The 22115-nt window shown below is 37.8% G+C and overlaps 1 protein-coding gene across 1 annotated transcript in view; it reads right to left on the bottom strand.

Moving 5' to 3' along the window:
* MYO16 (myosin XVI) overlaps positions 1–22115 on the bottom strand; it is a 638577-nt gene that overhangs the window by 166841 nt on the left and 449621 nt on the right. The window contains 4 exon segments of the mRNA XM_017868179.1: positions 129–211; positions 559–673; positions 2798–2973; positions 8299–8374. Of these exon segments, the coding sequence (XP_017723668.1) occupies positions 129–211; positions 559–673; positions 2798–2973; positions 8299–8374 (450 nt within the window).

Genomic DNA, 22115 nt, shown 5'->3' with positions numbered 1-22115 from the left:
TGTGTGTGTATGTTTACTTTTTTCTGAAGATATTTAAGTTGCCAAAAATGGGGAAAAAAAAAAGTACATAAACCCTCTTTAGTTGCTATAAACATACATTAATTTTGAAATCTGAAAACGTCACTAACCCTGAGTTGTGATGCTATGGTGACTGGATCTCCTCGTTCCAAATCTTTGAAGAAATGGGTAGAAGTTCCTTCTTTTTTAATAACTGTAATAAAAAGAAAGAAAAAGAAGGAAAGGAGGGAGCAATGAAGCAGAAAGGAGAGAGGAGGCGAAGGGGAGGGGGTCAATGGGAGGGTGGAGGGCGGGAGGGAGTAGAAGGGGGAGGCGGAAAGAATGGGAAGGGGAGTCGAGAGAAGGAAGGGAAAGGCGGTAGAAAGCGAAAAAAACAAAGCGGAGAGAGAGAGAAAGAAGGAAGGAAGAAGAAAAGACAGAGGAAAAAAGGAAGGAAAGAAGAAAGAATGAAGAATAAGAAAAAGTGAGCAAATTTATTTTACTAAATTTCAGTTCAGAAGAGCAAAAAATTAAGTCTCACATCCATGTACATTCACTTACAGGCAAATGTGGATTTAAAACAGTTTATAAAAACCAGTGCCAAGTGATTTTCGTAATGGTGTATAAGTTGAGGAAATGGGCAACTGCTTGTAAAATCACAACTGTTACTGCCAACCTTTCACGTATAGGGCTGTTGTGTAAATCAGATCTATCAACATCCTGCACCCATTTTAGTGTGACAATAAACATAGATCCTGATTTGCTTGGTGGTACAATAAACTCACTACCATATCCTGGTTATGCTACTAACTGTTCATATTTATCATGAAATTTAGTTTACTCTAGGGCAAAATGATGCTATTTTATGTTACAAAAATTTTATGTTTCAATTATCATTGGTCTGTTCCCTTAAATTTAAGTACACTCAGGAATTGAATGAATGAATGGTCTGATGCTTTCTTACCATGTTTTTCTTCCCTTTCCTCCGCTTCCTCGTTTTATAACTACTAAAAAAGGTTACTCAATTACCTATCTGTAAAAAATGCTAATAGACTCTATTTTTTTTCAAATAAGTAAATATGTACAGCCCTGAAGAGAAAAAACAATCCTATGTAGCGAAGATTACATGATGACAGAGACATAAAATCAGTGAAAATGAGCCCAAAACGAAAGAAAGGGCAGAAAGAAAGGCCAGAGGCAATTAATTAAATTCCACCCAGGGTTAAAAGGAACCTCAGCCACTAACCTACTATTATATTTCACAAAATTATGTATTAGACTAATAGACTTATTGATCTAAAATCATTTTTCTTAAAAAAGGTCTTGATACAAGAAGAAATCTGAGATAACTTTCTTGTGGATTTAGTGCTTTTGCTATTATGACAATAGCTCATTTTCTTCTGTTAAGACCTACCGTCAATCTGAAGTGATTCATTGGAACTGATGAGGGAACGTAAAATGAAGTGACTGGGCCAAGATCAACCCATTCTCTACAAACACAATACAATGTGTCATACTCAGTTACAGAGTAGGGAAAATCCTATTTTCCTGACCACAGGGGTGGCTGTGCATGGATGAAGGGAGTTTGAAGGGAAGAAATAAGGGAAGTGAGAAGTAGAACATTTAAGGAATAATCATAATAAATAGCTCTCTGTCCCTTGAAATGGAACACTCCAGTTCCCTTTCTGGGTGGAGGAACTACTGTGAGTTACCCGCCTTCTGCAGTCCTGCAGGGAAAAGACTAATGGCATCGAGGCCTCGTAATGTTTAATAATTGAGGTTAGTTGTGTGTGGTAGTTTTTGCTCTCGACTTTTAGGATGATTGAGAAAAGAAGGACCAGAAGGTTCAGGAAGACCTCCAGGCATAGAGATCTTTCTCATAAGGATAACCTTGTGTATGTGTTTTTTTTAACGTACTAAATGCCATTTCCTATGTGGCGGAGACGACTTCTCATGACCATTTAGTTCTAAACAACCACATCAAAGGATCTTTTATTCTAGAATCCACTGGCTGGAGACTCACACTCACACACTCACACACTCACACACTCACACTCATATTAACACACATTTTGGTGACTCTTCTAAAATAGAATTGAATTGAATTATGCTTTTATTTTAACTGGTAAGCTAAAATGTATTCCAGAAGCTGCAACAATTGCATTTCTAAAATTGATTGTCCTGAACACCTTCCCAAATATATTCCTCATCTTTTATAGTTTCGGTAGACATAAGCAAAACACTCTGGAATACCATCTGGCACTGGATTCTTAAGAAACCTAAAACACTCCATACATGTTTCCTATCAGTTTGAAACAACTCTTCACTGAGTTTTTAGTTCTCTTTTGCCACATAGAATCTTGAGGTTGTATATACAACCAAACTTTTGTGAGACAAATATACATTACAAATGAGTATAATACAATAAAATTAAAACTCTACAAATATGCAGTAAAAACATCCTAGCACCTGAACAATACCCTATGTCTATAAGAGAAACAACAATTTATCATTTAGAGACCTCAATTATCGGAAGTGATTAATATCAACAGAATAAGATAGCTAAGTTTACTCCCTCTAAGCCTACAGTATCTGAAGTTACCTTCTATTCATGAAAAAGGCAGTCAGAGATGAAACATAACTGGGATGTTGCACAGACAACCAATAAAATGACTCAGACTACACTTACTATTAAAATATCTATTTCTTTGGTATTCAAAATTGTGCTTTTTTTAAAAAAAGAAGCAAATATACTCATCAAAATTAAAAATAACCCAACAATAATCACAAGAACTCCTACCTTACTAAGTTCTAGATAATTCTTGTTTTCTCCAATAATTGAAGAAGCTGTCATTTTCTTACTGAGCAGGGCAGACTTATGTCCTCGGAATTTAAAGGAAGGATAGGCAGATACGAGGGATCCTGTCTGTGACAATTTCGACTGGAACAAATGATTGATCACGACATTTTCACTAGCTAGGAAATAAATAAATGAATATCATAAGTGGCACTAAAATTATTACTTAAGCATTGAACTTACTCCTCATACAAGAGCTTTAGCCACTGATACATACTTGGTGCAAGATGTCGTTGGTTCAGCAGATTGAGGAGTCTACGTTTTCCTGTATCCTTATTTTATTTCCTCCACTATTTAACATCATTGACAAATTATGATATTCACTACCCTTGACCAGGAATCTTGATCCCAACTGGGCCTTGTTCTCTAAGTAACACTTCTATCCTAGTTTTCAGAACCAAATCTTACCTGCTCAGACTTAAGGGGCTTTTGTGCACTTGTCAAATCATGAAGGCTTACGGACTCTATTAGAAACGCCCCATTCCAGGAAAATAATTATTCAGGAAAATGTTTCCCCAGGACCTAACTCACCTGTATCAGAGCCGTCTGTAAGTACCTGTTAGAGGACCTGCCTTACTTGGTGTGGCAGTTGCTAGGTGAAAGAAGGGAAAAGAAGTGTCCTTTTATTTAAAAAACAAAACAAAACAACAACAACAACAAAGAAAAAGAACAAAAAAACACAGTTAAGCTGAAAAGGTAAAAGCAAAATGATACATTTTCATGTTTAAGTTATAAAAATCAAATAATTCTGAGTCCATATTCCTTTCTTGACACCTCAGGGAGAAACTGGAGCTCAGATGAGTGGATTTTGGGTTACAAATTTTAAAATCATAGGGAAAACAATGTATGTGCTGGTTAAGGATCAAAAGGAATGTTTCTTGTGTTACTTATATCTGCATGTAGGCAGTTTTTAAGCCTAAGTGTCCTTTCCTATAAAGTAATGATGACAGTACCTACTTTGAGAATCATTGCAAAATTAAAACGTGAAATAATGAACATAAATCACTAGGATTATGCTTCGCCAATCAGACAGTTGGCAACGTTTCATGGCAAAGCAGTTTAGTTTCTACCTTTTCCACACTCAAATCATTTTGCCTGCCCAGGTGCAAAATACGGGTGACATAATATATATCTGTAATGCTTTCCATTAAAAAAATCCCTACATTAGGTAATAAACGAACAGGGAAGCAGGAAGAACTGTCAGGAAAAGGAGATACAATTATGTAATGCAAAAGAGGCCCTGTGATGTTGGGATAAAATTAGAGAGAGCAAGAGAAATCCATGATTCTTAATACAGAGTTACAGATCTATATACCTATATGTTATCTATACTTACATCTTAAATGTTCAAATTCTGAAAGGTCCTAAAAGCAATCATACCCCAGTAGCAATGAGCTCACCCAGCCCCCAGATCTTGGAGTTTCTGAATACCATTCTTTTCTAAGATAAATCAAGGCTTCCTGAACAAATGTCTGATTCTAGATTTGAGGCAAGATGAATGATTCTGGAACATTTTTGGAAGGCCAGAATGTAAGGCAGTGTTAAAAAAAAAGTCAAGAGAATATGTCAAAAAGAAATAGGAGCTAACCTGAAGGGGTTCTTACTGCTCAAATCTTAAACAATTTTAGCATCAATATAATGATAGTAATGAATAATTATTCATTGAACAACATAAGAATCCATGAGTGTACACTAATCAATTAATTAATAGATAAAGAAGTGGGAATTATTATAGTAGAATGCCACTGTTTATGGAAAGATGGGGTAAGAAAATCAAAATTTTGCAATCGTGAGAAACAATTTCAGCAAGAATCATAAATGTATATAAAACTAATGGGTAAAAGTTTGATGAGGAACAGAATATTTACATAGTCTCAAAGTACTTTCTCACAAATTACTCATTAATAACAAAGGGAAAACAGCAAGCTTGATGTTAGAAGAAGCTGAAGAGCACCACCTTACACAGTGCTCATGGTGAACCTGTTTCAAACCGTGACCGCCTCCAAATGTAATGTGCCGAGACGGATACCCCACTACTTCTTGGGACTCCTGGTCAAAAATTCATAACCTATTTCTAATATAAACTCAAACACAGTGATTTCTATGAATTAACTGGCATTTAAAAAAATGTCATGAAAGAGAGAGGAAAGCTAAAGAACTGTCTCAGATTTAAAGGAAAAATTATAACTGAATGCAATCAGTGATCCTGAATTAGGAGAAAATGACCATAAAAGACTAATATTAGTAGGACCATTGGTAAAACTTTATATGAACTCTGGATTAGATATAAGTAGTACATGACTGTTGAATATTCTGATAACTTACTGAAGTTATCTAAGATAATGTCCCTTCTCTTAGGGTGGGCACCAAAGTATTTAGACAAGAAGAGGCAAGCAACTTACTTTCAAATGATTCAGAAAGTAAACACACACACACACACACACACACACACACACACACACACACACACACGGGACACGGGAAGGAAAGAGGAGAACAAAAGATGGAAGGAGATAGAAAGATAGCAAGACAGTAAAAGAAAGGAAATGAAAAAAATGAACCTGGGAAGAGGATACCTGGGAGTACTTTATAATAATTCTGTCACTTTACGTTTAAAACCACTTCAAAATAAAAAGTTCAATGATAAATACATAATAGTATAGCCAATTTAAATACATAATTAAACAATTATTATTTATATTTATAGCAGGTCTATGTATAAGTGAAAACACAGATAAGCAATGCAACATTTTATTCTTATAATTGAGAAAATGCCTCTAATAAAACTGAAAACATTACTGAGAAGGTAGGTAGTGCAAAAAAAATTTTAAAAGAAAAATATAAAAGATTTAAAAAACTGAAAACATGAGACATAAATATGGTCCAAAATATGTAACTGACCCAGTTTTGTATTTTCCCTGAATCATGTGGTCAGGCTGCAGGTATAGCAAGACTCATGTCACCCTATGGACACAGGGAGATGCCATAATGCTTTGGGACCCTAACGGGAGAGCCCTGACCACAGCTGAGCACATGGCAGGAGACAGCAAGTTCCCTCCGGGACTTAAAAGAGAACTCTACATCTATTTGCCTCTTAAAACCTAGCAAAGGAACTCCTGGTGAAGAGGCATATTTACCTCATTGGGATTACAAGGAGTCACTGACCACAAACCATTTTCTTCATGTCACTCTACATACATACTGAGAGCGGAAGTGTCCCTTACTGGGATCTACAATCATTGTCCAGGGTCTTTCTACCTGTAAAGTGGGATAAGCTAACTTATAAGCAAGTGTACAGAGACACACAGCAAAAAAAGAAAAAAAAAAAAAGACTCAATAATTATTAACATAATTGACAGTAAATCCTAAATTTTCCTAAATCCTAAAATTTCCTATTCCTGTGAGTAGAATTAAAAGTCTGGATTTGGGCTTTCTTCTTCTTGTTGTTGTTGTTTGCCTCCTTTTGAGTGAAGTAGACTTTACTTCTAATCTTAGGCACAAATGAGTGTATTTGCTGCGTGTCTCTATGAGCTGTCTCCAAGCTCCCTGGCTACACCTGGCACCTGGTTAGCGGCCTCAGAGACACAGCTCTGCTTGTGTACATTCTACAACAGACTTCACCATCTTCCTCAACTGGGAGCTTTCTGATGCTATGAAAATTGAATTAGATACTATAAGCAAAGTAACTGCAAATAAAAATTATTATTTATGAATTACATTTGCTTTTAATAATGATGTACAAGCATCAAAGTATTTCACAGATTCATAAAACATGATGGCAACCACAAATATTTTGCTTTTATGATAGAGTGAGTGAGCAGTCATGGCTCCTGAGCCAAACATGGCCCACTGCCTGTTTTTGTAAATAAAATTTTATCAGAACACAGTCACATCCATTTGTATTGTCTACAGCTGTTTTTCACATTATAACAGCAGAGGTGAGTAACTGCAACAAGGATCTTATGGTGCACAAGGTCTAAAATATTTATTCTCTAGCCCTTTAAAAAAAAAAATCTGACACCTCCTGTATAAATACAAAATACTAAAGGGCACATTGTAAATTCTGTCCTTTTGCTCAGAAGCACCTACCTCCTAAAGAATAAAAAAAAGACTCAACTGTATTTTTCCTGGAACTTTTTTTTTGTGTACAAATTTATATAAAAGAATGATTTTAAAATATAGGCACTCTATTAAGTAGAATTGCAATATCACTAGCCATCATATTTTCATTCTAAATACACACACACACACACACACACACACACACACACACACACACATACATCCTATCACCATGAAATACAAAAGAAGAAAAGCATTGTGTAAACTTTTAAATACTTGGTATATATTAGATCTTCCTAAAAGATAGGGAAGTGCATTATAAATAAAAGTGCAAATAGTCGCACACTAAAAGGAAAATTTTCTAATGATGATAAATAAGACCAGTTCTTTCCATCTTCATAATGTTATTCCTTGTTTTTTTTTCCGTTAGTTTTAGCTAAGAGAGCTCACAATAAACCTAAGTTCTAGAGGCAAGCAGAACAATCTTCAGTGAAAAACAATGTATTACAACTGTGTTGCTGTAATTTGAGGCAAATATGTTTCTCAAACCAGAAGTGATATGGATTTCTTATTTTCAATGCTAGAGCATTCAACTATTTCATGAAAAGCTATCCTGTGCTTCTTTTAAAGATGAATGACTATTTCATTTAAAGCAACTTAAAGCATACAAGATGCAATGTTTTAATTCACTAAAAAGGTTATTAGAAAAATGTGAATCACTGCAGAACTGCTATGAAAATAATTACTAGAGACAGAATTATGTATATATGTATGAATACACATTTAATTATCACACATATACATTTTGTATATGGTCTTGTATATAGTGTAGAATTATAGTAGATATATGCATATAAAGTATTAATGCTCACTAAGTAGAAGGGTCCCATAAATTTAAACTTACATGTGTATACATATATATACTCCTTCCATTTCTACTCCTCCTACATAGTAAGCATTAATATTTTATAACTGAAAGTACATAAGAATAAAATACCACCCTTAGTTGTGCTCCAGAGTCATCTTAAGTAATGAAATTCACCCTATTGTGGCCTAAATAAAGTTGGAAGTCATACTCATCTTCATTAGTCTTCACAGAAAAGCTTTTCTATATTCAACCCACTAAAGTAGTAAAGGTATTTTACATTTCTATCTGCTAAAAGCTTGGTTAAATTATGGTTTCCACCGGACTCCAAATTCCATTGTAGCAAACATATAGTGCAGCAATACCCATTTCTTATTATTCTAGGCATTAGAATGCAAAAGGTATTTCAATTATGCTTTAGCTGGTACATATTTTATAGGAAAATATTCAGAGATAGAGAAATAATGGATGCATGGCATTTTAACCAGTGTAGGGCAGGAAAAATAAATCAACTTACTTTTCATTACAAATAGAAGATTCTGTGAAAGGGAGTCTTTATTTTTTTCAATTGCCCCAACAACATCATACATTACCTAGAATAAAAGAAAGCAGCAAAATTACTAATGATTAAACATGACTGTGAAAATAAATTCCTTTAAAGGATAACTTGACCCAGGTGAAGTTTTAAATTATTCATAAAAGAAGTGTCTTCAGGTCTTAGAGTTCACATTACATGCAAGTTCAAAGCTATAATCTGCCTGTTCTCATTCTGTACATTAAACAACGGAACGGCTCTTCTGTTCTATCTTGTAAAGGTCTCCTTTGATCGCCAAGTTAAGAGCAAATAGTGATAGTTCACATTCACGTAGTCTCCTTTATTCTTAAGGACTCTAACTTGCTCAGAAAACGCACTAAATGCAGTAAACATACTTGGGAAGCTTTGGGAATGAAGTGTGATTTCAGTTTGAGAAATTTAATAGTCTCCTAATTTTAAAAGTTCTGCTTGAATACTTAAAGAATTAGTACTCCGAAGTCTTTACAATTAAGAACACATAGGAAATAATTAATTCTGGATTTCTAAAGGACAATTTTCTTCACCATAGGTGACTTATGAATCAGTTTGAAGGATGTTACGATATAATTTTATCAGCATACTAGTAGAGGCTGGGAAACTTGATCTTTGAAGACTGAAATAGTTTGTTGGCTCTCTTAGTGTCAACTAAGTGTGAAATCTCAGCGGTCATGGAAAGCTGATCAGCCATACATTCTTTAAAAGGCTTACCTTTGAAAATATACCTTGGGGCATAGCACCAGGGTCAGTGTGTCACAGTCTGTTCTCTACCTTGTGTGAACCGGGAGTGGATAAGGGGAGGCACAAAACCAGTGAAGCCTCATTACTCCTGAGCAAGAGTGAGCAACAACCAAGAAGGGGAGTGAGCATCCGCTGTGAGGGGAAAGTGAGCACCCGTCATGAGGGAGGGTGAGCATCCGCCATGAGGGAGAGTGAGCACCGCCATGAGGGAGAGTGAGCACCCGTCACGAGGGGAGGGTGAGCATCTGCCATGAGGGAGAGTGAGCATCGCTGTGAGGGGAGGGTGAGTACCGCCATGAGGGAGAGTGAGCACCCGCCATGAGGGGAGGGTGAGCATCTGTCATGAGGGAGAGTGAGCATCCGCCGTGAGGGGAGAGTGAGTACCGCCATGAGGGAGAGTGAGCACCCGCCATGAGGGAGAGTGAGCATCTGCCATGAGGGAAGGGTGAGCACCCACCATGAGGGGAGAGTGAGCACCGCCATGAGGGGAGAGTGAGCACCTCCATGAGGGGAGGGTGAGCACCCGCTATGAGGGAGAGTGAGCACCGCCATGAGGGGAGAGTGAGCATCTGCCATGAGGGAGGGTGAGCACCCGCCATGAGGGGGAATTTGCGTCTCGCCTGAGGGAGAGTGACCACCACCATGAGGGAGAGTGAGCCTCACCCAGGTGGGAGTATAAGAGTTATGCCTGTGGACATTTGAGTGTCACCCATGAGGCAGTACGCATGGCTAACCTGAGTTCTCTGGGAATTTTGTCTAGAGAGCCCAGAGAGGACTGGATTGTTTGCAATGGATGGGTATTAGACAGAGACAGCAGAAGAAACTATGAAGAAAGGGCTTTGCAGCTGGCGGAAGGACCTGGAAAAGGCAGGTGATCCCTGATGCAAGTTCCTTTCTATAGGCTTTTATATTTGCATCTGCCACAATCGGTGCCTGGTTATGTCCACCTTTCCCATAAAGGCTGAGTTTTTATTCTTTGCTGTTACAAGGGCCTAAATAAAACAGAAGTAATAGAGCATCCCACACGCTCCCAGGTTTCCAATAAATTTGGGTCAGAAGACCAGTAGAGCTGGGGGACAATGCCAAAACCTTAAACTACTTTCAGGTACAAATAAACCATTACCTAATTACCCAGTTTGCACTTGTGCCACCACACGGCTGAGTGATACTGAAATGTGAGCTTCATATGATGTGACACACCATACATTGTTAAATGTGAACAATGTATAATCTAGAGCAATGGTTCTCAATCATACCCTCCAGGGGACACTTGGTCTTTTCTGGAGATATTTTTTCTGTTACAACTGGGGGTGATAGTTGGGCAGAGATGTTGCTACACATCCTAGTGTGCACAGAGAAGCTCCCACAGCGTGGGATTATCTGGCCATAAATGTTCATAGTGCTGAGGTCAAGAAACCTCCATCTAGAGGTTTGGCTTCCCTATGCCTTCCTGAGTTAGGAACAGCAGTGCCCAGAAAAACCATGGAGGAAGTCAACACATCTTCAGAAGCCAACTGGAGCTATGTGGAATTAGGCAAGTCATTCAATGTTCCAGTTCTGCAGTTTCTTACTTGGTAAAATGAGAGTAAAAATGCATTACCACACTGTTAATATTTTGATGTGATATACATGAAAGTTAGGGCTGGGTGCAGTGGCTCACGCTTATAATTCCAGCACTTTTGGAGGCCGAGGTGGGCAGATCACAAGGTCAGGAGTTCGAGACCAGCCAGACCAATACAGTGAAACCCCATTTCTACTAAAAATACAAAAATTAGCTGGGTGTGGAAGCGGGCACCTGTAATCCCAGCTACTCGGAAGGCTGAGGCAGGAGAATTGCTTGAACCTGGTAGGTGGAAGCTTCAGTGAGCCAAGATCGTGCCATTGCTTTGTAGACCAAAAACAGTTATTTGAAGTATAAGAGGTTACAAACAGTGTGGGTAATCTCTACAAAGTCCTACTGTGCTGTGCTCTTATCCAGCCATGCTCACATGACTTTAGTAGTTATTCCAATTCACTTCTAGAAAATTAATGGAAGTTGAGATAATTTCTTCTCACATACTTTATAACAGGTATGATAATCAAATTCTGTGAGTATCAGTGATTAGTTTTTCACTTTATTCCTAGCTTCCTCAAATGTCATTTCAGTTACATCAAAAAGACTATGCATTTACTAAAGAGCTTGTCCAAATGCCTCCAATCGTATCTTTCTCCATGACTTTGAGTATTTCTGGTGCAAATATCTAGCAGCACTCTAACTCCAAGATATTCAAATCCTGACTCTCATCTTTAATAGCCTATGTTATTCTCTTCCACTTTCTAAACCTGCTTTTCGTTCCCACTGGCATCTCCCCTCCTTCAATTCATCCATAGTTTCTAAAGCAATTGCCTATTTTGACTTCTTTCAGGTCTCAAGAAAACCTGAACCTTAGGGCTTAGCATTTAAGTAGCAAAAGCCACTGATAAGCTGCCACCACTTTTTTTTTTTTTCATCATAGTTAGTCATTCCTAATTGTAGTGAATGACATGGTCAATCATTGGATCTGACTGTAATTCGGTATCATTTGCATCTGCCACAAATTCATTCTGACATCTCAGATGGACCCTGTCTGGCTGCTAAGAAGTTCCCCGATTCACCTCTTGGTAATGCTACATTACAATCCTCACAGTGACCGTTAGAAATCTTTTTGCCTCTTTTCCAGCTTCCAGCCCCAGCCTAGATTGGCTCATTCTCAGAAGATGGCCATATTTCTTACTTAAAAATTCAATGCTCTCTCACTTGAAATCTCTGAATCATTCATTCGTCCTTCTCTCCTTCCTCATGTTCACTGCTGCACGTTATGTAGATTAGAAACCGCGGTGCCATCTGGGATCCCCTCCCCCAGGACGGCTCCCTGTCATCTGCCAATGGCTGCAGTTTTCCCCTCATTTTCCCTTCAATCCCTGCTTTTTATATTTACTACCTTCACACTAGTAAAAACCATCACTTACTATTTTGACAGACAAATAGTCAAAAAGGCTAAGCACTGGCCTTTTACATCCTCACTTTAGTGCAACACTGCTATTTGATGCATATATTAAACTGAGAATGTCATTTCTCCTGTTCAGAACCTCTGACCCTGTTATATGGAACCCTCCTTTATATAGCCACAATCTACAACTCTAGCTTTGTCTCTGCATGGAAATCCGATGATTTCAAATGAAACACACAGACACGCATAGACACGCACACAAACACATGCACACACACAAACACATGCACAACTGGACCACTGGATTTTCATTAAATACATTTCTTGTCTATCTTTGTTCATGCTATGGGCTTGTTTTTTGATGGTGCTTCTAAGCTTCCCTAGTAAAACTGCTACCAAGTGCCTTGAGGGCAATGACTACGTGTTTATCAGTTCTGTCTCTGCAGCAGCCAGCACAATGCCTTGTCTATTGGATGCAATCAATAATTATTTGGTGAAATGAATAGCAAGTTTTGGTTATACTGTAACTAAATATAGCATAACATTGTGCTGTCATTTTTATTTAAGATAATGCTAACTAATCTTTCATCACCGCAAGATAATGTTCTTTGGAAAGTTCTCATACATGGCACCTGGTTTACGTGGATGTCTAGAGAAGACGTTGAAGGTCTTCCATTCAAACTAAAGTAAAAAAACTCCCATTTGGAGACTTCAATTCACTGTTACCTGGGAAAATGCATTTAACATCCACAAACAATGACAAACATTTGCTGATGGCAGTTTGCTTTTTGTAGGAAGCACAGTGTTTAGTAAGCCATTTTTTATTGCTAAAAGGACATTTGTATGAAGTTAATGAATTGTGAAGCAGCTGAGCTTGATTATTTTTGTGATATTAGACAAGCTCTTTAAATTCTTTGATTCTTTTTTAATGTGTTAAATAATATTACCTAAGGGCCCTCCAACTTTAAAAGCCTTTGACCCTATCCATAAGATATAGGTGACCAGTACTGACAGGATTTGAGTTGACAGATGGACACAAATGTTAGAGACTATGCGAATAGCTTATACGTTTTATCATAATAATGAAAACAATTGATAATATACCACATAAAATTGGCATTAGTGGATTGTTAACACACGGTTGCAAACAGTGTTTTGCTGTTGTCTTTTCCTGGTGCTAAATCTGGAATCAAGTATTCCCTCTGGGACATCTTGCAAATTTTTGTGAAGAGAAATGACATGGAGACCTTCTGAACTGTAAGGATTCACAGCAGCACACTGTGAGATCGAGTATTGGATCAACCAACGTTTCTACGTATTTCTAGTGGACAGAGCCAAGTAATTTAAATACACAACACAAACATGCACACACAAGCATACACAAATATTTTTCTTTTTCATTTAAAGATAAAATACTACTGGATTCCAAATTAGGTCTTTTAGCCATGATACTTTCCTTGATTAGTGAAGTTTCATATTGGCCTTGTCAAAGGCAATTTGAGGGCCTAGCCTAGCGGCTCATGTGGAGGCTGAGGCGGGTGGATCACTTGAGGTCAAGAGTTCGAGACCAGCCTGGTCAACATGGTAAAACCCCGTCTCTACTAAAAATACAAAAACTAGCCAGGCGTGGTGGTATACACCTGCAATTCCAGCTACTCGGGAGGCTGAGGCAGGAGAATCGCTTGAACCCAGGAGGTGGAGATTGCAGTGAACTGAGATCATGTCACCACCGCACTCCAGCCTGGGCAACAGAGTGACACTCTAGTCTTGAAAAAGAAAAAGAAAAAAAAGGCAATTTGAAAATCGAAATAAATGATGTCCATTCATGCCCTTTATTATGTCTATATGTATCCTGTTTCTATTACCTTTAAATATTTTTAAAGTTTTAATTTTGAAATAAGTTTAGATTGGCATACAGTTGTAAGAAATAATACAGATAAATCTCGTGTACTCTTTACTTAATTTGTTTCAATAGTAACATCCTGCAAAACTATCACAACCAGGATATTGACATTAATGCAGTGAAAATACAGAATATTTACATCACCACGCGGATCCCGCATGTTGCCAACTCATAAACAATTTCACTTCCCCAAAATCAAGGGAGTCCCTTTGTGTGTGTGGTTCTATTTCTGCATCCTTATTCCACTCCATTGACCTATGTGTAACATGCTTTAAGGACTTTAAATGGAGAAGGTTAATTGCTCCCACTTAATTCTTCTTTATAAACATAGTTTTAGCTATTCTACCTTCTTTACCTTTCAATGTAAATTTTAGAAAGGTATCATCTAATACCTTTATATCTACAAAAATTTTACTGTGATTTTGATAGGAATGCATTAGCCTATATGTCAATCTGGGGAGAACTGACTACTACTATGCTGATTACTACTAAATTGACACTATATTGCCTTCAAATCTGTAAACATGAAATGTCTTTCTTTTAATCTAGATCTTTAACTTCTTTTACCAGCATTTTGTGGTTTTTGCCACACAAGTTCCCTACATATTTTGTTAGATTTACACCTAAGTATTGCATTTTTATGAGCAATTGTAAATGTAATTGTATTGTTCACTTCAATGCCCATTACTAGTATACAGAAATACAACTGATTTTTTGAATATTTATCTTGTGTCTTGTGACCTTGCTAAACTCACTTATTAGTTCTTTGAGTCTTTTCTTTTCTTTCTTTTTAACGGTAGACTTCTTGGGATTTTACACAAAGGCAATTATGTCACATATAAATAGGCAGGTTTATTTCCTCCTTTCCAATCTGTTTGCCTTTTATGCCCTTTCTTGCTTTATTACACTTGCTAGAACTTCCAGCAGCCTATGTTAACAGTGGTGAGAGCAGACATCCCTGTCTTGTTTCTGATCATAGAAGTAAAACATCCAGATTTCACCCTTAAATATAATATTGGCTGTAGGATTTTTATAAACTCTTTATCAAGTTCAGGTTGTCTTTTCCATTCCCATTTGTCTGGGAGTTTTTTTTTTTTTTTTTTTTTTTTATCATGACTGGATGTTAAATTTTATCAAATGCTTTTCTTAATCCTCTGATATAATCATGTATATTTTCTTGTTTGACCTATTGACATGATGGATTACCTTGATAATTTTCAGATATTGAATCAGCTTTGCACCCCAGGAAAAGAAAACAAAACAAAACCATTCTTTTTATATATTGCTAAGTTCTATCTGCTAATATTTTAAACATATTTTTTCACCTATATTCATGAGGGTTGTTTTTAATTTTCTCTCTCTCTCTTTCTCTCTCTCTCTGTGTGTGTGTGTGTTACTGTGTGGTTTTTGGTGTTAGGATAATACTTGCTTTATAAAATGAATTAAGGAGTATTCTCTTCTATTTTCTAGAAAAGATTGTGTACAGTTGGCTTTAATTTTCCTTAAAACATTTGGTAGAATTCTCCAGTGAAACAATCTGGAATAGGAAGCTTTTCTGAGAGATTTTAAATTACAAATTCACTTCTTAAAAGTTACAGAGCTATTCAAATTGTCTATTTCATATTGGGTGAATTGAAGCAGCTTGTGTTTTTTGAGGAATTGATCCATTCCTCAAAGTCACAGAATTTCTGTGTGAGAGCTGTTTGTAATATTCCCTTTGTACCTTTTTGATGTCTACAGGGCCTGTAATTATTTTCCTTGTTTTATTACTGATATTGGCTATTTATGTCTTTTCTCTTTTCTCTTTGTCACTCATATGACAGGTTTATAATTTTTATTGGTGTTTTCAGAGAACCAGCTCTTTGTTTCACTGATTTTCTCCTTTTCTTCCAATTCCATTGATTTCTGCTTTTCTTATCATTGGCTTCCATTTGCTCACTTTGGGTTTATTTTGCTCCTGGGTTCCTGAGATGGGAGCTTAGATTATTGATTTGAGACTTTCCCTATTTTCTAACATATGCATTTAGTGATATACATTTCTCATTCAATACTATTTTAGCTGTGCCACACAATTTTGACATGTTGTACTTTCATTTTCATTAAGTTCAGCATATTATTTTTAATTCTCTCAAGATTTCCCCTTGTATCCATGGATTATTTGGAAGGGCACTGTTAAGTTTCCAAGTCTATGGAGATTTGGCTGCTATCTTTCTGTTACTGATTTCCGGGTTGATTCCATTGTAGTAGGCAAACCTACTCTGTATAATTTCAATTCTTTTGAGTTTGCTTAGTTTTGCTTTACGGCCGAGCAGATAGTCCATCTGGACACATGTCCCATGGGTACTCAGAAAGAATATGAATTCTGCTTTTGCTGGCGGATGTGTTTATAAATATTGAGTAGATCCTGTTGGTGATGGTATTGTTCAGTTCTCCTGTACCCGTGCTGATTGCCTATGTCATTGTTTCACCAATTGTTGAGAGGAGGGTGTTGAAGTTTCCAGCATCACTTTCTGTCTAGCTGGCTTCTTTCAGCACTTGGCAAGAGAAGGAAGGCACACACTACTGCCTGGTCAGAGTAGATGTCTAGGTCCCTACCCAGCCTCCCCTGATATGCAAGAAGAATGAATCTTCATTATTGCTGGGTGAAGATAAAGCATCTACCTCTCCATTAAGTCTCCAGTCATTCTTCCCTGGCTGTGGGATGAGCAGTGGAAGGGGCTGAAACACTTCTTTACTGCTCCCTACATAGCCTTCATAAATTGGGTAGTGGGGTATTACCTCTGCACAGTGCTGGAGGTCCTAACCCCCTACCAAGCCTCCTCTGATATCACCACAGTGGCAGGGAGCTAGGAGAAAAATATCCATTTAGAATCTTAGCACAGTACCACAATCTGAAATAAACCTATGCATTAAAAACTTGTGCACACTAAAAGGAAAACTGTGATTTCAATAAACACAACTAAAAAGATTCTTTAAAATTTTGATTTTAAAAAATATAATAAATGTGATTCTAAAAAAAATCATAATCTGGACTAAGATAGCCCAAATGTTTTCTTCTTGTCTTAAATGAATACAAAAGCTTTGTATTCATCAGGGTTCTCCAAATGAATAGAACCAGTAGAAGAGTATAATATATATAGTCTGAGTTATTGGCTCACGTAATTATGGGGGCTGAGAAGTCCCACAATCTGGCAGCTGCAAGCTGGAGACCCAGGAGTGTCGACAATGTAGTTCGAAAGCCTGAGAGCCATAGAGCCCATAGTGTAGATTCCAGTCTAAATCCAGGAGCACCAAGGGCAGGAGACTGATACTGTAGCTCAAGCAGTCAGGCAGACAGACTTCAACCTTCCTACACCTGTTTGTTCTATTCAGGCCCTCAAGGGAATGGGTGGTGCCCACCCACCCCCTTGAAGCTGGCGAGGACATCAGCTTAATCAGTCTACGATCAAATACTAATCTCTTCCCAAAACGCCCAAGAAACCCTCAGAAATGATGTTTAACCAGCCATCTGGGCATCCCATGGCCCAGTGAAACCAACACATAAGTTAAGCATCACAACCTGGGAGTTAATTCTGAAGAAAAGACATTAATGGAAAACAAAAAAAATCTAACTTGATGATCGATCATGTTGGATCCCTGATAAATCCTCACTGTTTACAGAAAAATGTACACTTTGCCTAATGAAATCCTTTGCTTTATAGCATTTTCCTCACTGTACTCTGCTCCTCACTTTCCTCTACCCGACTCACAAATTCCTCCCTTGCCATCACTGCTGCCTTTCCTTTCAATAAACTCCTTTCCAGCTTCTCCAGCAACCAAGGCCAACTCTGCCTTTCTAGGCCCAAGTCTCTAAGAGGCATCAAGCTGTCGTGAAAAGTGCATTGGCCTTGCTCAGTGACACACCTTCTGGGGTCCAGCTTCAACAAGCCCCAGGGCCTGGATAACCAGGGCAAGTGACTGAGTTTCCAAGGCTTCTCATCTACAACACAGACAGTAATGCTGACCTCTCTCTCTAGCTCTTTCTTTCTCTCTCTCCCATTCTCTCTTCCTCTTTCTCTATGCGTCTCTCAGTGGCTTTGGAGATAAATAAAAAGGCTTGTTCCTACCTACCTTTGCATAGTTTTTCTATAATTTTCTCATGAATATCCCTAATTGATGTTTCTAATGCTCACCTGTACCTTCTTCTCTGCAGTTTTCCAGAGTTTTATACATGACTTACTTGAGAAGGACTCATGGTATTACCTAGGTAATCTGTCTCGAGGCTGTTAAATAGGCTGCCTCCCAATAAAAAGTTTCTCATTCTGGACCCATAATTATCTCATGTGAAATTCACTGACAACTTATGAAGGAAATGCTTCCAAAGAAATCTCCCTAGAAGAGAAAGCCCATTAAGCTCATCAGCATCTATACTCAGCCCCTGGACTTCACTGACAGCCACCGCCTCCAGCACCAGGAAGAGGCAATAACTTTGCATAGAGAAGAAGAAAAGCTGTAAAACAGTGCAGACAAGGCCAGTGGGCTCCTAGGCAATTCAAAGGAAAGTGAGCCTCAGAGCCTAGTGAGATGGAAGCATTTCTAGGAAAAAAAAGCACTAAGGAGAAACTCAGCCTGTATTAGAATTCACCTAGAGCTTTGTGAGTCTGGAGTGTCAGGTCTGCTGACAGATAAAGATCTGCTCTCTGCTGTGCCACTGGGGAGAGCAGGTTGGTGCTGCTGGAGCAGCAGAGAGAAGATTTTAGGTCGAAGGCTCTCCAGGGTCACTCAGGGCAGCTGTTTGGCTCAGGGCCTTGCTTGTCTTTTTTGGTTTATTATTTGGGGGATGAAAGGAGAAAAGCATGAAAGTAGCCAAAGATAGAGGCTAGGTTTATGCCTTCCTTTTACCCACTCTCTTTACATAACTGATCTTCAGCCTTTATGTATTTATTTTTCCTTCTTAAGATTGGAAGACAGGATTCATGCAGTACGTGGCAGCGTCTCTCATGCATGTAATAGAGAAATTTACATTCATGCGACTCAATATGGATCTTTAAGGAAATTGTCATGTATTCAAAATTTCCTTTGGAATGATTCTGTTCAATAAAATAACTCAAAAGAAAACTTAGCATTTTGCTTATGCTGCGGCAGTTAGCAATCCTCATTTAAATGCTACAGTGTGGATGCCAAATGAGGGGTGCAATATAAACTTGAGAGCAGTGACAGTATGTGGCTTTTTTGGAAGTACTTGCTGTAACACTCCAGCATCGCAATAAATACAATTAAAAGATAAATTATGTCAGCTATATATGAAAAAAGGGGTATAAAACTTTCACCATGTCTGTGACTCAAAATTCATCAAGATACTGAGTTTCCTGGCTCCACAAAGAAAACAAAAGTTACAAAATGCCAAACCACATGCATTTTCCTCCTAACTGAAGGGTGTCAGGCTCATGCTTGGCTAATCACCAAGGAAACTGAAATCCAAAGGCAAGAGCGCACCACCGAAATAGCTCCATCCACCAACACTGGATTTTAATTCCCTCAACTGAAAGCAAGGGCAATTGGCTTACTTCACCTTGTTAAAGAAGGTCCAAGGGTTGCCCAGAGCTGGGGAATAGTGAGTTGTTTATGTCTGCAGCCTCATCCCTCGCTGTGCCTTGTACCAAGTGAGAGAACAATGCAAAACTGTGAAATGTGAGCACCTACTATGTGGCTAATAATTTTAGTGTCTCTCAAAATGTGCTTTCCAGATTCCCTAAAGGAGAACATCCTCTGGTGTTTAATAAAAAGGCAAATGCTTTAAACTTCACCCCAGGCCTCTTTAGTCATTATTGGAGAGGACTGCATTTTAAACTTGCTCCCCAGTTAAGTTGGATGCACGTTACGTATGAGAATCACAGCTCCAGCTACTAGGAGCTCAGGATGCTCTGTTAACTCAGTCCTTCTATGTGGTGCTGGCAGGTGAGAAAGGAGCGTGGGAGCACGGTTTGCTGGAAATAACGGTTCACAGTGCATTTTATTTTATTTAATTAATTACTTTTTTTGAAGCAGAGTCTCACTTTGTCACCCAGGCTGGAGTGCAGTGGCACGATCTCTGCTCACTGCAACCTCCGCCTCCTGGGTCAAGCGATTCTTCTGTCTCAGCCTCCTGAGTAGCTGGGATTGCAGGCATACACCACCACACCTGGCTAATTTTTGTATTTTTAGTAGAAACAGGGTTTTGCCATGTTGGCCATGGTGGACTTGAACTCCTGACCTCAAGTGATCCATCTGCCTCAGCCTCCCAAAGTGTTGGGATTACAGGCATGAGCCACCATGCCCGGCCCACAGTGCAGCTTAAATAAAGAAACACAGTCCTTCTGAGAATAGCCATTAGAGCGGATATTGACGTATTTTTAAATTGCTGATAAGTTTAAGATGAGATTACGCTATAACTATACTCAAGGCGAAGCTATTTTCTTAGGGGGGTTAGCATTTTTTGAAAAATTCTTGTAAAGGAAAAAAAAAACTTTCAAATACTTTTATCTAAGAGGGTAGCAATACAGTACAGTATTTTTCAAAAATCCCTGGTTATTGTGGTACCCTATATATGCCATATATGGTGTTGGAATTTTGGAGAAAATGATATAAAAATGAGAGTGTGGCAAAGTAGAAGGAACAATAGACCAAGGGTTGGGAAGAAGGGATTCTCATTTTATTATAGTTTCTGCTTCTCAACCTATAGAAACACTCATGGGCCATGTGCTGGGATAATTAATTGTGGGAACATGATAGTCAGCTTCTCTGAACCACAGTTTCTTATCTATTTGAGTTTTGATCTCTGGCCAGTTCACACTAAATTTTAATGATTTTATGGATTAGCATAATCCATCAGTAAAATTATTATTTTAGGGGGCTAGGAATGGCTTACATGTAAATTTAGTATATGGGCATCTATTTAGATTTTCAGATTGCCTTTGATATGGCTAATGTCAAAGGTTATTAAAATATCATCATTGGATTGAGGAAGTTATCAGGGTTAAGACTAAATTTTTAATAAGCCAAGGAAAACAGCAGGGGCTAACCTTTTAAAAATATTTTGTAAAATACGTTACATGTTGTATTAGTGTGTTTTCACACAGCTGTAAAGAACTATCTGAGACTGAGTAATTTATAAAGGAAAGAGGCTTAATTGCCTCACAGTTCAGCATGGCTAGGAAGGCCTCAGGGAACTTCCAATCATGATGGAAGGCAAAGGGGAGGCTTTTGACTTTGCTCTTGTTGAATTTAACATGCTATACTAATAGAGATATTAAAAAGTCAATATGGAGCCCACAGCAGAAATAGAGTGGAGATCTGGGAATCATCACGTATATGCAACTGAATCTTGACAGTAGATAAGCTCCCTGCTCTGAGAAACATCATCAATATTCACAAAATGAAAGTAAATTCATACATCCATCAAATTTATAATCCCTTTCTCTAACATGTTATTTATATGATGCAAAATATAATCCTTAGGAAAGAAGTGGTTGGAATTAAATTTTTAATTAAACCACTTTTCTGGTGTTGGAAGTGGTGATAATTTAAAATGCAAAGTTTTGAGATAAACCCTTGAATTCAACATATCACATCAGAATATATGTGAAGATTGGATTTTAGCAAAATAAATAAGAGATCATTTTCAGCATATATAAATGTGTCCAATTATTTTCCCTGCCGGGTTTGAGTTTTCTATCTGAGGTTTGCTGAAAAGAGTCTCAATTTCTTCTGTAGTGGTAAACCAATGTCTATATATTGTCAATATTTATAAGCAACAGCTTCTATTCTTTTACTTTCCCATTAGGCGATTCTATCCACTAGTTTTTTTTTTTTTTTTTTTTTTTTGCTTTCCTTCTGATTCACTTTAAGTTGATGAATGCTAATTAACAAAGAAGGTTATTAGGAACATATAGTAACGAGTAATGCTGTTAAGAGTCCTGTCTAAGACTGGATTAAGAAAATGTGGCACATATACACCATGGAATACTATGCAGCCATAAAAAAGGATGAGTTTGCATCCTTTGTAGGGACATGGATGCAGCTGGAAACCATCATTCTTAGCAAACTATCACAAGAAGAGAAAACCAAACACCGCATGTTCTCACTCATAGGTGGGAACTGAACAATGAGATCACTTGGACTCGGGAAGGGGA

This window comes from Rhinopithecus bieti, unplaced genomic scaffold (genome assembly GCF_001698545.2).
Source record: "Rhinopithecus bieti isolate Rb0 unplaced genomic scaffold, ASM169854v2 scaffold_3734, whole genome shotgun sequence".
NCBI lineage: Eukaryota > Metazoa > Chordata > Mammalia > Primates > Cercopithecidae > Rhinopithecus > Rhinopithecus bieti.
The sequence above is the reverse complement of the archived record's forward strand: the minus strand, read 5'-3'. Positions and strand labels throughout refer to the sequence as shown.